Source organism: Malania oleifera, chromosome 3 (assembly GCF_029873635.1).
Source record: "Malania oleifera isolate guangnan ecotype guangnan chromosome 3, ASM2987363v1, whole genome shotgun sequence".
Taxonomy (NCBI): Eukaryota; Viridiplantae; Streptophyta; class Magnoliopsida; order Santalales; family Ximeniaceae; genus Malania; species Malania oleifera.
This window is the reverse complement of record NC_080419.1, coordinates 20,638,442-20,656,350: the sequence shown is the minus strand read 5'-3', so window position 1 is coordinate 20,656,350 and position 17,909 is coordinate 20,638,442. Positions and strand designations below refer to the sequence as shown.

At 36.0% G+C, this 17,909-nt stretch overlaps 1 protein-coding gene across 1 annotated transcript; it reads left to right on the top strand.

Moving 5' to 3' along the window:
- Positions 1-2,525: 2,525 nt before the first annotated feature.
- On the top strand, positions 2,526-17,490 carry LOC131152405 (probable serine/threonine-protein kinase At1g54610). The gene is made up of 7 exons (XM_058104269.1): positions 2,526-3,485; positions 3,777-4,061; positions 4,165-4,482; positions 8,118-8,345; positions 15,024-15,124; positions 15,985-16,102; positions 16,845-17,490. The coding sequence occupies exons 1-7, from the start codon at positions 3,120-3,122 to the stop codon at positions 17,118-17,120; spliced, it is 1,692 nt and encodes a 563-aa protein (XP_057960252.1). The 5' UTR covers positions 2,526-3,119; the 3' UTR covers positions 17,121-17,490.
- The last annotated feature ends 419 nt before the right edge of the window (positions 17,491-17,909 follow it).

The window sequence follows — 17,909 nt, the reverse complement described above, 5'->3', positions numbered from 1 at the left end:
ATATTAATTAATTTTCAACATCCTTCTTTTTTATTTTATTTTTATCGTCTGTATTAGTTGGAACCCACCAAATCTGCAAAACCAACGTGCAAAAATATTAATACATTTTAATTTATATTCTAACTTATACTGAAGTATCGTATGTTTTGCTTACAGAATGCCCAAAGGATGGGATGGAAAATAATTATAAAAAAAAAAACAAGAATGTAATAATTTGAATACAAGCTTGTATTATTTTACCCGACATGAAATATGAGATAAATAAATGTTTTTAGGGTAAATTTTAAGAATAATTATTTGTTGTCTACTCTATGTATGAATTCTTCAACAATTTTGTTTAGGAAAAGGAAATAAAGGAAAATTAATTTTTCATTGTATTTTTCTCTTTATATCAAACACTATTAAAAATAAAACAAATATTTTAATATGATTAAAATTAAGAAAAAAATTATCGAAGTTTTTTTTTATTGTTTTGATATATTTTTTAATTTTCTTTCCCACTTTCCTTGATAATCAGTATAAAAAAGTGAATTTCTTTATTTTGCTTTTCTTTCTCTTATATTTTTCAAATTTCAAATGGGACTAAAAAGTTAGCACTATCATTTGCTTCTTAGAAATAATATATATTTTTTTCGGTACAAACTATCAAAATGTTTTATTATGTTTATTTTAGTTATAGGAATAGGCACTACGTGAACCAAAAAAGTAACCGAAGTATCACATAAATTATTTTTTGGCTTTTTTATCCAAAAGAGAAAACTACATTCTGCATTGAAAACTATTTATTTAGAAAATTTTTACAAAAAATTATTTATCCACATAAAATTTAGAAATCATTAGTAGCTGAATCTCACAGTAGCATTTAGGTCTGCACAAGTAAGAAAGATATAATTTGATGCCAATAATTTGAACCCATCACCACTTTTACAGATCCACATATTAATATAATGTTTTTGGGATCGGTGGATTTCAAATTTTGAAGTTATGTTTATGAACAAAATTCATATTTGAATTTTTTTGTATTGGAATAAAATTTGGTACAATTTTATGCTATACATTACTTAAATCTATACATATCTAAATTTAAAACTTAAAATCTATGTTCTTAAATACTTTTTTTTTTTGTCAATTAAGCTAACATTAAACAAGTGCTATACAACATAAGGTATACCATCCTGGATGCCCCCTATCTCCCACATTAGGGTCTTGTATAAAGAAGTTGTAGATTTAAAATGTTTGTATGTACTCAAACTACCAAATGGCTGTTTCTTAGGATGTGTTTGGTCGCGCCATAAAATACTTTCATGAAATGACATTTTCGATAATTTCTTTCTTAAGAATGAGATGCTTGTCTCCGAGTACATCTTAAGATATGATTAACATTAGTTGAGAATGTGGTAATTACCTGAGTCACTAGATAAGACAAATCACTTTTCATAGGCAACACAGGAATTAGAAATATCAACTTAGGCGAAAAAGGCCACACTACTATCAAACGACGTTGATTGCCTAGTTATCAGGTGATGTGCAAACAAACACTAAACAACATATGTCAACTACAATAAATTAGATCCTTGATACTATAAAATGGTTCTAATTTATGATTAGGCTTTTAATATTTAGAAACAAACCAAATTTAAGATTAGGATTTATAACTTGAATTTATGATTTATAATCTTAGAACCAATATAAGTTTAACCTCAAAATGGGTATAAATTCGTGTAAAACTTATTTTGTAAACTTTTCTCAATCAATTCAACACACATAATATAATAATTTAGGGCTAAAATAAGTCCCAGTGCCTTCTATCATCGTCTTTGTCTCCCACATTTTTCTCTCCTTAACCTACTCTCTCTCTATTTTTCTTTATTTGTTCTAATATAAGTCTTTTATCTCTCTCTTAGATTTTTTTTTTATTCTAACAATTTCTGTCATTACACCTTTGATGATAAGGAGTAAGCATAATATGTCCATTTTCACATGTACATTCGACATGTCTCCATATTTTCACTTATGAACTACTTATTTGGAAAAATACCAATATATATAAAAAAAATAATATTTTCAACGCAAAAATATATTAAAAATATGAACTTGGTTATATCCATATAAATTTTTTTTCAACAATCAAAAACTAAAAAAATTCTAGGAAATATGATATGTAAAGTTAGCTATTATATTAAATTATAAATAGTATTATTATTTTCATTTTATGAATAATTTATTATTTCTTATTTAATAATAGAATGTTATAATACCATATTACAAGACTATTAATTGTATTATTGTCCAATTTATTAATTAATAAAATTAATTTATTTTAAAATATATGTTTAAATAAATGTGAAAATGAGATGGTGGGCACTAGGAGAGTATTAATGGGAAGTAAAGATTTTATATAAGAAACAAAATTCCATCCCAAGTGTCGCGGTCAGCAGGGCCACGTGGGCATGCAGTAAAACTGCACAGAGAGAGAAAGAGAGAGGAGAGAGAGAGAGAGAGAATTGACTTGGACAGTTGGAGTTGGACTCTTGGAGCAATCGCCAAACCAATCAGACCCCGACAGCGTCACCCCGCGTTTGGTATTTCCACCATAGCCCCCACCCCCACCACCACCGCTCCTCACTGAACACTCAGCACTGGCGACCGTCGACCGGAGGAAGAAGAGAGAAGACGATCTCTCTCTCTCTCTCTCTCTCTCTCTCTCTCTCTGAGAATGTAGCTGGTAGCCAAGACCTCACTTCACACCTTTAATGCCGGATGATCATCCCCCAAGCCCACCAAAATTAAAAGCAGTTTTGATTTTACTGTTCCCTCGCTTTTTCTTTTGTTCTTCTTAGCTTATTTTTGACCGCCATAAATCGTGGGGAACTATAAATCATTGCTCCTCATCCTTTTGTCGGGCTAAAGCTAGGGTTCATGAATCCCCTTTTGTTTAATCGCCTTCCGCAAAGCAAAATAATCAATATCCAAAGCCGTTTTAGGGTTTCCGATCGGACTGTTACCGCATCCTTCTTGCTCTTAACCCTGCAGTTTTAGGGTTTCTGTTCGTTGTTCGATTCTGATTTTTTGATTTGAGGTAGAATGTGGTGAGAAATGAGGGTTGTGCTGCGCGCGAGATGGGGTGTGTGTTCGGGAGAGAGATTTCGTCGGAGGCGGTAGAGAACGGGAAGGCGGCCGAGAGGGTTGAGAGGGGTTCGACGGTGACAGTTCCGGCGTCCTCGGCGAGGGTTGCGCAGGCCGAAGCCAGGGAAGTGCAGAATGGGGGTGAGGGGAAGGAGGATGAGAAAGATGGGAGTGCACGACCTACGAGGGGGGAGAGGCGGCGGTCGTCTAAGCCAAATCCGCGGCTGAGTAATCCGCCGAAGCATGTGCACGGGGAGCAGGTGGCTGCTGGGTGGCCGTCGTGGCTTTCCGCGGTTGCTGGGGAAGCTATCAATGGGTGGACGCCTCGTCGGGCAGACACTTTTGAGAAGCTTGATAAGGTATATATAATGAAAGTTTTTGTCTGCCTATGTTCGTGAGGCTCCTAGGATTAGATGCTAATGCTATGTTTATTGCCAATAGAAAGAAGCGAAAGATAATGAAATAAAATTTTTGACTCCTATATGTACATACTTATCATTATTTGACGCGAGAATGCTAATTTCTACTCGACCAAAACTAGTATTGCTTTTTTGATTTGTTTGAGTTGGTTTTTTCATTTCCCAGAAATGCAGGGCATTATCCATATTTGTGTAGTTCTAGATATTAATTTTCTATGTTGTTGTGATCAGATTGGACAAGGTACGTATAGCAATGTGTACAAAGCTAGAGACACTTTGACGGGAAAAATTGTTGCCTTGAAGAAGGTACGGTTTGACAATTTGGAACCCGAGAGTGTGAAATTCATGGCTAGAGAGATTCTCATTTTGCGCCGCCTGGATCATCCTAATGTTGTAAAACTGGAGGGTTTAGTAACTTCAAGAATGTCGTGTAGTTTGTACCTTGTATTTGAGTATATGGAGCATGATTTAGCTGGGCTTGCTGCAAGCCCGGGAATTAAGTTCACAGAGCCCCAAGTAAGATTGAATTTTTAATACGGCTTGAATGAATTTTACTCTGTTTAATGATCATCTTTAAATGGGCCTGTTTTTAGATCTGTTATGTATATGGACATGGCAGGTAAAATGCTACATGAATCAGCTTTTATCAGGGCTTGAACACTGCCACAACCGCTGTGTGCTTCATCGTGATATCAAGGGGTCAAACCTTCTTATTGACAATGGAGGCATTCTTAAGATTGCTGACTTTGGATTGGCTTCGTTTTTCGATCCTAATCACAAGCAGCCCATGACCAGTCGTGTTGTGACACTTTGGTACCGACCTCCTGAGCTTCTTCTTGGGGCCACTGACTATGGTGTCGGTGTGGATCTATGGAGTGCTGGTTGCATTCTGGCTGAGTTATTGGCTGGGAAGCCTATCATGCCTGGTCGTACAGAGGTAATTGCTGGGTCATTTATTTATTTATTTACTTATTTTATGTTGATCTCACCAGATCTTGATGTGTGTGTGTTGAGCTGTTGGATATTGCGGGTAGCTGTTTCTAACAGTTACACACAAAAAATATTTGTAATTCTTACTGTGTTTGGGGTTATGAGAAGCCATTGCTCAATTACTTAGCACTGGTGAAAACCTAGTAATGTTATCTGATAAGGGCTATGTACTTAAGAAATCGCTGTATTTAGCGTGTTTTACGCATATCCATGCAAAGTGTACCCTGTTTTACTTAACATCCATTTAATTTGTCTATGTTTTTCTTTCAAACATATTTTGCATTGCAGTTGGTGTTAGTTTCTAACTGGCAGTTCATGAGGTATTTATTCCCCCTCAGAAACCCACCTTTCTCATTTTTCTTGTGTTAGTTTGTGAATCTTTACTCCATTGAGGTTACTATGCTCCTGTTTGTTGCATTTTCCTTGAAGGATTCCTCATGCGTTACGGCTCTTCAATCTAACCTCTCAATGTTTATGTGGAATTAAAAGATGTTGAATGGTTGGATTTGAAATTAATTTCAGTCTGGGGACTTAAAAGCTGTGTGTTTTGAGTAGCGATACCTTGCGTTTTGAGAGAATGACATGATGATTTGCCATGTTTGTGGAGAAGAGTGTTTTAACAATGGAGATAAGACATGTTTATGTGATGCTCACAAGATTAGTAGAACAGCAGTTAAGATGGAAACATTGAGATGCAGAGTGGACAGATTATAAAAGATAAATTTCTAGAAAGTTCAGTACTGAAAACTTTCAAATAGTTTTTTGTTAAGCAACCACTTCAATTAAAAGCTTAAGTTGTTAGGTGTTAGGCTGACAATGTGTATCAAGCTTTAACAGTTTTTAAGGTGATAAAGCATGGTGGTGTTGATTGAGATGATTTAGGAATTTATTAAGAACCAGAAGGGGGAGGATTCTGTGAAGGAATTGAATAGAATTAAGATGACTGGAAAGGGCATATTTGGAAACATGAGACTAGGAATTGTTTATTCTGATAATCAATGCTGATGGACTGAATTGTGGAGACAGTAAGGGCGTGTTTAGATGTGGAATTTTTATTTTTATTTTCCTTGTTAGTTTTCTTAATAGTTACAATTATGCCTCCTTTTTTCCTGGTTTTCAAACATTTGTATGGGAAAGGTAGAAAATGTCTTTTTATTGTTTTCCAAGTTTTCCTTATAAACGACAGAAAATTGGAAAACAAAAAATTCCATTTTTGTATTTCTTTGCAAAAATGGAAATGAAAAATAAACACATTTTTTTACAACTAAACAAGCCCTAAATGTCTCTGCACCCAATAATTTTTCCTCCATTTCTCTTTGCCCATGTAGTTGTAAAGTCATCATTTGGCATTTTGGATATAGGAAATAAAGAGGGAAAAGAAAGAAAATGTTTAAGACATAAAGCTGTAGAAACATAAAGGACAAACAGCAGGTTAGAGGAAGAAATCTTTTTGAAAAGAAGTTATGAGAATTAGACTGAAAATATCAACAAGAAGAACCAGTTTCTGTCTTGGAATTGTAACACCACTTTCCCTTATAAAATCCTTCAAAGATGAGATGACCATTTTAGTTAGGCCGCATTCTAAGGAGAAGTAACTAATCTTGGAACTTAAGAAATTCCAATCCTGGGCATTTATTACTTTTTAATTTTTTAGAACAATCTATTGGAAGATGAAGGGTCATCAGAAAGTTGGAGGGACACATTTTTATTTTATCAGTCTCACTCCATTTGCAAGGTTTCAAATAGACAATTGTGAATCATAATTTAGAAGTTTGAAACATTGTTATAAAGTTCAAGTGGAGTTGGAAAAGATATTGTGTCGGTTAGATGGTTAGGTCAAATCACTGGTCGGACCAGTGTTATCAATATGATATATATTACATACATATATATATATATATATATATATATATATATTACAATGATAATATTATACTATTCTGAGATAATGTCACAAAATGCTGGCCATAATCATCTATTAGCCAGTTAGAGTACTAAACAATTACTAAACTAACACATCCAAGATCAAGCTAGAATTTTTTTTCCTTTTTCTAATAGCTTTCTTGAAACTTATTATTATTTATTATTTAGAGTTAAACGAATATTGAAAGATAGAGATAGAAAAGTGTTTGATTCAATTAACTTCTTAATTGGGGGTATATTAACAATTGGTGTATGTATTAATTACTTGGTGAAATTGGTCTAGTAGTAGCAAACAAGCTCTCCATATATGGAGGACCCAGGTTTGAGTGGGGCCTGCAGCAGCTTTCATGCTCCACCCCTTCTGGTGAGGGGCTGAGTTGACCCGCTGCTCGCCCTGTTTGAATCTGGTTCAGGTCGTTTTGGCCAGGTCATTAAGGTCCATGCCGGTTCATGTCATTTCTGGGTTTAGGTGCTTGACTGGACTGGACTGGCCTGGTGACTTGTTCTGGTCGAATTTGCTAAAAAAAAATCACTTTTGTTATTTCCTTCTCCTTTCCTTTTATTTTGCAGTTCTTCATAACCAAACCTTATGCTTGTGATCCTTCCAGTCTTCCAAAATATCCTCCCAGCAAGGAGATGGATGCTAAATTAGGTGATGAAGGAGCAAGGAGGTGTGTGGATGAACTTACTTTTAGCTATTAAAAGTTAAAACTACAATTTATAAAGCATTAATAAGGAATTAGTGAATCAGGTCTTATGTTCACAGAACATGACTATGTGACTTTTTTAGCGCCATCCTAACTTTTTAAGTTAGGGCCTGTTTGAAGCAGATTTGGAATAAAATCTTCATTTTTCATGGTGTAAAATTAATTGTAGTTTCATTTCATAGCATAAAATTACTTGGAAGCAAAATAAAAATTACTCGTAAGCAAACTTGCAATGATTTAGTTCTTCTATGCGAAAGCAGTAAACACCTGGAGGTCTTTAGTCTCCAAGGACCAAACACACAGATGGCACTGTCCACTTTGCCATCCTATGGGCCAGCATATATATTCTTTGCAACAATTACGTGGTTGACAAGTAATCTTTGATCTTTTAACCAGTTTGAGTGGAAGCTTCAATAACCAACTTTCCTCCTGAAGTGAATTTAGGTTCAAATCAATTTCCAACTCCAGTGGTTTGTGAAGTAACATGTTAGACTAAAAATAATTTGCTCTACAAAATCACTTTTGTTGTTCCAATAGGTCTTTGTTAGTCTGAAGTAACATCTCGTTCTGGTCGAACTTGATCAGATCAGCTGATCTGGTCGAGTTTCTAAAACTGTGGTTTGAAATAAACAGTATAAGTATATGCTTGCTTTCATATTTTTTTGCGTTGTGTCAAAATTTTCGAACATCTGCTTTTGATGTCATTAGAGCTAGATAAACATGCTTTAGGCATATACTAGAAATCTGATGCCATTGCTTCTCGAAAATCATATGCTGTAGCAGTATGCGAGTGCTTGCATGCTTATGCGTTGGCTCATTTTTCAGCTGTGCATTGAGGACAAAAATTCTACAAGTTAATTGATGTCGTATGCTTGTAACTAGATGTGTAAAAGCATAATCATTATGGGTGCTTTTTTTATTGTTGTTAACATTGATATTTTAAGTTGCTTAGGTGGAGCAGTTACACAAGATATTTAAGCTATGTGGTTCTCCATCCGAAGAATATTGGAAGAAGTCTAAGTTACCTCATGCAACCATATTTAAGCCCCAACAATCATACAAGCGTTGCATCACAGAGACATTCAAAGATTTTCCTCCATCATCCTTGCCACTAATTGAGACTCTTCTTGCAATCGACCCCGCTGAACGTCAAACTGCTACTGCTGCATTGAGGAGCGAAGTGAGCTTTTACATTCTAATTACAGACTCATCTCTTATTCTGTGGCCTACATAGTTTGATAGTTGTTATCCTTTCTCATTATGTGCTTTGATATGGCTGGTTTCTCTTGAAATTTCCCTATTTTAAAATAGACAACTGCCTATAATTTTTTGAGGGTAACAAATCTTGTTCATCATATCTATTGTATTTGTTAGATTTCTACTCTACCTAAAAGTTTAAGCTATTCACAATAATATATATCAAGCCTTAACAATCCCCTGCGCGGGCGACCTGATTACATGTGGAGAGACAAACAAATGATTAATAGCACCTGGCAACCAAACAATAAATGCCAACAAGATTAGAACTGAGGACCTCCTGACAACCATGGCTTTGTACCATATTAGATTCCCACTCTACCTAAAAGGTTAAGCTGTTAGGTTGTGCCAACAATGTATATCAAACCTTAGCAATATTGATTGATATATGAACATGCATTTCATAAATAAACCTCCCTTCTCCTTTTGATTGTTATGGTGTTTGTGGAACTGATGGGTGATACTTGGCAAATATTCATCTTTCCTGTCACTGAAGTATATTATTGCATTTAGAGTTCAGTCACTTCAATTAATTTCTTCTTGTGCCATTTTATGGTTAAGATTTCTTGTCACTAGAATTCTAGTAAAGAAAGCTGGTGGTAGGATCAGGATGTCCAAAAAGCAACTAAGACAAAAAGAGTGTTGTTTAATACATGGCAACATTATGGAAATATGGAAAACTTTGAAAAGTATAAAGAGGTAAGAGAAGATGCTAAAAAAATGGGTCTATGAGGGAGGCTAAACTTAGAGAATAGTAATTTATATACGATACTAAGTACTAAAGAAAGGGAACTTGCTGGAGCTAGAGGAAGATAGAGCAGAGACCTTGGTATTATCAAATGTATAAAAAATGAGGATGATTGTATACAAAATGAGGGTGATGTGTTTTAGTTAAAGAAGAAGATACAAGAAAAGATATAGAACTTATTTTGATAATCTATTAAATGAAAAACAAATGGAAAGCTTAAACTTGAAATTGATAAATGAGGAGAAAATTAAAAATTTGACAAACTTTTGCACAAAATTAGAGTCATTGAAGTTAAGTATGTCTTGAGGAATATTAGAAGTTGGAAAAGACATTAGACTAGATGACATCCAAATTGAAGTTTGGAAATGTTAAGAGATAATGGAGTAGTGTGGTAACTAGTTTATTTAACAAATTAGAAGGACTAGGAAAATGCCATATGAATCAAGAAAACACTTTCGTACCTATGCACAACACAAAGGAGATGCTCAAAATTGTAATACTGATTGTAGGATTACATTTTTTAGTCTTGGAATGAAATTTATAGATGGTATATGAACATAAAGCAAGGTTAGAAGCAAGAGTTTTAGAAAACCAATTTGGTTTTATGCTTGGGAGATCAACTATAGTAGCCATATATCTATTAAGGAGATTAATGAAGAAAGTTTAGGAGGTAGTGGAGAATGTTCATAGGAGAAATGAGAAGGGAATTATTTTTAAGTTCGATTTTGAAGAAGCATATGATAGGGTAAGTTGGAACTTTTTGGAAAGATGCTTGTTGGGTAGGGGTTTGGGGAGATGTAGTGGTCTTGGTTGAGAGATTGCTTGTTTATTGCATTCTTTTGTTATTTTCAGTGGTGAACCTAGGCTGTGGCTTATGGTGTCGAGGGGTGTTAGACAAGGGGGTCTGCCACCTCCTTTCTTTCTTTATTTTATTTTTTGATCGAAAAATTATAATTATATATATCAAATGGATATGTATAAATACTCTGGGCATACCCAGGAGAGGAACCCAAAGCTTACACACAACTGGATAAGAGCATATACAGCTCAAAGGCGACAAAGGCCATCAACAAAGACTCCCAAATGCATCAAAACTTGGGCATTCCCAGGGTCTAGTAGTCACAATTAACTACAACTCAAATGCATAAGAAGGGGAATTTGTCATAAACTATCCTAAAAGTGTGGGTTTGGATCACTTTTACAATAGCTTTCTGAAGAGTGAAACATCCCTTGAATCTCCTTTTGTAATGAAAATGCCACAAGCAATATACTATAATGGCCACACAAGCTCTTTTAGCAACTGCCTGTACACCTGTGCCATTGGCTTCCGTAATCAACCATTTCAAACTAGCTTTCACCGTAGACATGGCTCTAGTCAAGCCCAGCCGATTTCTGATAGAGTTCCAAATTGTGCAAGATGATCTGCATTTGAAAAACAGATGATCAAGAGTTTCCGTCTCGAAACCACAAACCACGCCGGTTCTGTCAATCCCATCCCCGCTGAGTTTATCACTAGTAAGCAGTTTCCCTTTAGCAGCAAGCCAGAGTACAAATGAGTGCTTGGGAGCACACTCATTCTTCCAAATCATCTTGTGCCAAGGAACTCTCACCCCTTTGTCTCTCCAAAAATTATAAGCTTTTGAGCACTGGAACTGTTCACCCTTGTCCCATTGCTTCATCAGATCTTAAGCCTTACTTCTATCCCTGCATTGCATAATCATCAAATCTTTTAGCTCGACAAGCTTCTTAAATAACAGAGAATCATCATGTTTGGCAGATGCCTCCCCATATGCTTCCACCTCTCAAGTAAATATGGCTCACTCACTTGGACCACAGGAAGTCCTTCATGTCATGGATGTTCCACAAAGTTCTTGTGAGGAGAGCCCTGTTCTAGTTTCTGAGGTCAAACACCTCAATGCCACCCTCCTTCTTTGGTAAGCGTACCTCTTTCCAAGCAACCAGAGGCCTTCTACTACCTCCCCATAAAAATGATCTACATGGTTTGACCACATGATTCAGCACCGAGTGAGGGATGGGCAAAATAGACAGCCAAAAACATTCAACTCCCTGCACCACTGAATTGATGAGTTCCAATTTACCAGCATAGGATAATGAATGTCCAGGCGAAGAGCCAATCAAGTTGCCAATCCTATTAATGAGAGAGGAGTAATGCATTGAGTTTAACCTACTGGAGGCCAAAGGAATGCCCAGATGATAAGAGTCTCATGAAAGGGCTTGAAATGTGTAGAGGGGGTAGTTGTGTCTCACCTTCACTTTGCTAGCTGATGACACTCTGTTTTTCTTAGGTGATCTTAGAGATTCTTTTTTGAATGTTCTTATTCAAATATTTGATGGGTTTTTGGGATAAAAATTAACTTGAGGAAAAGTGGAATTGCCTCTATTAATCTGAGCTCTAGTAGATCTAGGGAGTTGGCATCATTAGTGGGTTGTGGCATTTTGGATTGGCCTTTTGTCTTGTTGAGGGGTCCTTTGGGTGGTAATTCTAGGTTGGTGGGGGTTTTTTGGTGTCTGGTGGGGCTGTCTAAGCGTTTGGATGGGTGGAAAGGTGCATTATTTTTGTGTGGAGCCATATTACGTTTTTTTTGGTGAGGTCCCGATAGGTGGTAATCCTAGGTTGGCGAGTTCCTGGGATTTGCTATGGAGGGTGTTTAAATGTTTGGATGGGTGGAAAGGTGCGTTATTTTGGGATCTTGGTTAATTCAGAGATTGTGTGGTTTGGGTCTTGGAAAGTGGGTGTCTAAAAACACTTAATTGGTTATGGTAGTTTCCTTTAGAGGAGACTTCTCTTTGGCATGAATTATTAAAAGCAAATTTGGTTTTCATGTGAATGGGTGGGATGCTAACTTGGGAATACAATGCTCTTTGGAGTGCTATTGGAGGTGTATTTCTCATATCTAACCCCTCGTCATTCCTTACACTAAATCCGTTGTTGATTTCGTTTCTAGGAAGATATTTGCGTCGGTAATACTGCGTTGTCCATCTCCTTTCCTTGTCTTTATCATTTGCCTTCAGGGCATAATGATGTTGTTTCCTCTTTTTTGATATCTGATGGCCATATGTCTTCTTGGGATTTCTATTTTTGCAGTGCCCTTAATGATCAGAAGGTGGAGGAGCTCTCTTCTTTCTTGTTTCTGGATGATTGTCTTCCTTCCACTAGGAGGGATAATTGTTCTTGGTTGTTACTCTTTGGTGGTTTATTCTTGGAAATCTGTTTTTGAGTATTTGACTAATGGTAATATGTCCTTTCTGCTGCATAAAGTATTTGGAAGGCCTAAGTTCCCTAAAACGTCAAGGCTTTTATTTGGTTGGTTGTTCTTAGTAGAGTACTAGGGTTAATGCCAACAATCTGCTGCAGAGTAGGACTTCGAGACTTTTGAAGTTATGTTTTGATAGTTCAGAAACAGTTCATCTATTTTTGTGTTGTGTTTTGCTTTGAAAATTTGGAATAAGCTTTTTGAGTTTTTGGTTTGTTGGGAGACCATTGGGTTTATCCAGAGTCAGTGGAGGATTTTTTGGGAGCATCATCTATATTTTTTAATGGAAGTGAAGATGCTGCTGCATTGTGGAGATGTGGAGTTTTCAGTGTGTTGTGGGTAATATGGTTGGGAAACTTCCCCTTATGGGATAGGATTCCTTCAGATATTAAGCTCGATTGGCTAGCTTGTTATTTTGAATGTTGTTTTTTTCCCTCTTATCTTTTCATTTTTTTTTTTTTTCTTTTAGGAGGATTTCTCATTCGCTTTATTGCATATAATCTCTTCTAGTGAAATCATATTCTTTTTCATCCCAAAAAAGACGATTAGGAAAAAATAAGTGGGATTGTAGCAAGCTTATAATAAGGTACATCAGGAAGTTTTACCATGGTTCTAGGGGCGAAAAGGGAGTAGATAGTATGGGTATAGATGTATGTTGGGGTAATGAGTCTAATGATTGGTGGTTTGACTACTAGGAGAATCTAGTGAATTTCTAATGCCACTTTTTTAATCCTTATTTTTTTTGCTTTATTTATGAACCTCATATCAAACAATGAGGTTCCATGGTGTGTGTGTGTGTTTGTAGATGATATTGTCTTGATCGATGAAACTAGAGATGAAGTAGAATCTAAGTTAGAATTATGGAGAGAAGTTTTAGAATCTAGAGGTTTTAAAATGAGTAGAAGCACGTGGAAATTTTTAGTCATTTTAAGATGAATAATGGAGAAATGTTAAATGAGATGGTCAAGAAATTCTTGGTACTAGTTGATTTTGGTCCTTTGGATCAATATGCAAATTGAAGGAAAAATTAAGATGTGATGCATAGAGTTAAAGCAGGATGTGTAATAGAGAAGTGCTTCATGTGTATTACATGATCATAGAATGCCATTAAAATTAAATAAGAAGCTTTATGTGACAGCTATAAGACCAATTATGTTACATGGATGGGCAAGTAAGAAGCATATCCAAAGTAAAGGTTGTAGAAATGAGACTACTATGATGGGTGAGTGGTAAGTTAGGGGGTGCACCTATATAAAGATAAGAATAGGGACATTAAGATGGTTTGGACACTTGAAACATTGATGTGTAAACGCACTAGAGAAGGATAACGCACGAGAAAAGGTTTGAGTCAGTCGTTGGTAGTGTGAGGGGTGGACGTAATAGCAAGTAAGGATTTGGTAGGACTTCAACTTTTTCTGGTGATATTGTCCTTGAAAACTCATAGAATGTCCGAAGAGAGTACATGTATCCAGCTCCACTCAGTGGGACTTAAGGTTTGGTTGTTGTTGTATATCTACAGAGAAGCTGCTCTGTTCTTGTAAATGATTTTGAATGTGAATGTTGAATCTTGGTATGAGAAAAACAAGCATAAAGAGAATTTGCTGAACTACTAGGACTTCTTTAATGCCACTGCTAGTTTTGGTTTCCCTTTGTTGAGAATTTGTTGGTATTCCAAGTAATGTATTTTGATCACTTGGAATGTACTTTATCCCGTGACTTGAAGGTTTTTGTCCTTTCATTTGGTGCTTCTGGTGCATTCATCAGTTTTTTCCCCACAATGCAAATGGCTGTTTTGGATTTGTTTGTGGAAGGACCATATTCTTCATACTCTCGTATTCTCTTAGTTTTAGCCTTGTAGCGTAATCAGGGGAAAATGTTAGCACTTGGGGTGCTGAAGGTCTTTCCAAGCCTAGAGTGGGTGTCAATCTTGGTTTCATTGGACTTGGATCAATCATCAATGTTGAGATTAACTTAAACTTCTGTGGCATCCATTTGAAATTGGTTTATCTCACTTTGGCCAAGCTCAAACTTGTTTCCAAGCCTTATCATGCTTGTTTATTGGCCTAATCTGGCATTTGTAGCCTTTCTAGAATTCATTGTTCTGTACCAATGCAACATTTGTTTCTCAATTAGTGATTATAGCACCCTTGGAGCTTACTCTTCTTGTTTGTACCTCTCTGCCTTTAGTCTTCATATTACAATTGAATTCTTTAAAATGAAGTTTGTGATAAGAGTTAACTTACAGTACACAACATACGCCTCAACTGTTTTGTGGGCATTCTTGTTGTGACTAAAATGTTGCACTTTTTAAGCCATGCTGTACTCAACCTTAAGTCTGGCTTATTGACATTGAACGAGCTCATATGTGTTCTTTGATGAGCTAAAATCAAGCTGTTAATGAGTAACTTTCTCAATAAAGAGTTCTAGTTTGTGTGGGCCCCCTTCCATATCATATTTATATTAGAATTCTAATCTGCATGAAGTTTTGTTTGAAATTCTTTTATTCAGGCATTTGCATTGAATATTCACATTGTGACTGGTTTTTCTTTTTTCTTTCTCCTTTCCTTGTATTTTGCAGTTCTTCATAACCAAACCTTATGCTTGTGATCCTTCCAGTCTTCCAAAATATCCTCCCAGCAAGGAGATGGATGCTAAGTTACGGGATGAAGAAGCAAGGAGGTGTGTGGATGAACTTACTTTTAGCTATTAAAACTACAATTTCTATAGCATTAATAAGGAATTAATGAATCAGGTCTTATGTTCACAGAACATGACTATGAGACTTTTTTAGTGCCATCCTAACTTTTTAAATTAAGGCCTGTTTGGAGCAGGTTTGGAATAAAATTTTCATTTTTCATGGTGTAAAATTAATTGTAGTTTCCATTTCATAGTATAAAATTACTTGGAATCAAAATAAAAATTATCTGTAAGCTAACTTGCAATGAATTAGTTCTTTCTATCCGAAAGCAGTAAAAACCTGGAGGTATCTAGTCTCTAAGGACCAAACACACAGATGGCACTGCCCACTTTGCCATCCTATGGGCTCGCATATATGCTTTGCAACAATTAGGTGGTTGACAAGTGATCTTTGATCTTTTAACCAGCTTGAGTGGAAGCTTCAATAACCAACTTTTCTCCCGAAGTGATTTTAGGTTCAAAATCAATTTCCAACTCCAAGAATGTGGTTTGTGTAGTAACATGTTGACCTAAAAATAATTTGCTCTACAAAATCACTTTTGTTGTTCCAATAGGTCTTTGTTAGTGGGTTGAGCTGCGCTTTAAATCAATTTAGCCATGATGAGAATTTTTTTCAAGTTGGTTATATTTGAATCTCTGCTCATCAGATGAATGACTTGATGGGTTTTGTATACCTGTCGTCTTTTAGGCTAGCTTATTACTATTGTATTGATTTTTTTTGCCTCGTCATTCGGTAATTCTTCCTTGAATGCAAGAACTTTGATAATGTGTGTATTTTATAATCTTTTATTCTGTATTTCTTGCATCTTTCCTCTCATGTGAAACAAGCTTCATAATTGCAGACTGAGAGCTGCTAACAAAGCTAATGCTGATGGCATGAAGAAAACCCGTGCGCGTGATCGAGCTGTAAGGGCAATTCCTGTTCCAGAAGCTAATGCTGAGCTACAAACCAATCTTGATGTATGTCAGATAATCTCCTTCCTTCAGCAAAAGCTTTCATTATTAGGTTATTTATGTCGCACTACATTGCTGAGGTTTCATATGTTTCTATGGGCTAGTAAGTCATTGATCAGCAACTTTTTGATTCTATTCGACAGCCTAATGTCATATAATCTATTATTTTGGTAATTTTATTTATTTATTTTTTAAGATATGGAAGAATCCATTTTTTCTGTTCACCTTATTCTCTGACATAAAATGATTAAAGGTGTGTCTGATGTTGTAGAGAAGTACATGCATAGCTGTAAATTTTTTAGACCTGCAATTTAAGGAGGTGTGGAAAATCAAGTCATTCTTCTATTCTTTTTGGCACTATTATGATCAAATATGATTGAAAATGAAAAAGTGAATTCCCTAGTATACTTTCCTTTCGATTCTATAGTTCCAAATAGAGCCTTGATGTTGCTGATTCCTGCTGGATAAAAGCATGTTGATTTGATGAGGATAAAGATAAATATATTGCAGAAGTGAAAAATAAAATGGACAGTTCTTGGTATGGAAAATAGTTGGGAATTCAAAGTATGTCAGAGATCACACTTGGGTATGGGGGACGAGGGATGTTGGGAAGCATCTAATTGGTTTGAACCAAGTGGGTGGAACTATGGGGGCAATAGTATGGGTAGTAACTTGCCATCTATGACTTTTAATTGATAGATTTTGTAATTAGTTTTGGATTGATTAATGCTGATTATTAATATAACAGAGACGGCGTCTAATAACACATGCAAATGCAAAGAGCAAGAGTGAGAAGTTTCCTCCCCCACACCAGGATGGAACACTTGGATACCCCTTGGGTTCTGCACACCACATCGATCCAGCATTTGATCCTCCGGATGTTCCATTCAGTTCCACGAATTTCACATATTCAAAAGCATCCATTCAAACTTGGTCTGGTCCATTGGTGGACCCTGCTGCTGTGGGTGTTCCGAGGAGAAAGAAGGAGTCGCGTAAAGATAAGAATTCTGCTCGGATAAAGTAGATGATGATGACATACATGTAATATAAGTTCTGGTTTTACATGAGACTCTTATGGGGCTTTGATGTTACTTAAGTCTGAATCAGAGCACCTTAAATCCGGGCTGCGGAAACCAGCAGTTTAATTGCATGAAGAGGTAAAATGTCTTGTATTTGATTTTTTTTTTCCCTCATTTTTTTCCTCATTTTGGATGGTGCAAGCATCTCTCTCTCTCTCTCTCTCCCTCCCCCTGTATATCTTGATTATTTATCTTTTTGTGTTGAAAACCTCTTTATGTAGATTAGAGAAATAAATTTGTTGTACCCAGGACTTGTTCTCTATTCAAATTTTCCCTCTAATGTTGTTAATGGTCATGCATCCGTATCTTCAGATATCAGAGAACTTTATGCGGCACTGTTCTGCTATTATTATTATTATTATTATTATTGAGTCATAAGAGTGATGAATTCTGTGATGTCTTCACATCATCTGTCGTGAAGTTAAATTGAGTGTGTTGCCCAATTGCATTGGCTCTTTGAGCAACCCCTTTGCAGTAGGTTGAAACCCAATGTCCCGCTATACTATTTTATTGAGGGGGGAGAACATTTGAATCCAAACAGGGTTAAAAAATTGTACATTTGTAGGAGTAGAAACTGAAATGGTTTGACCACCTCAGGAAGATTTCAAATCCAGAACTCAAATTTTAGGTATTTGTGCAATATGAGTGATGTCATTAATAATGATATGCGGTCAGAATGAGGGAATTTGGTTTGGTTTGGTTTGGTTTGGTTTGCTTACCGCTCAACCCCGCTT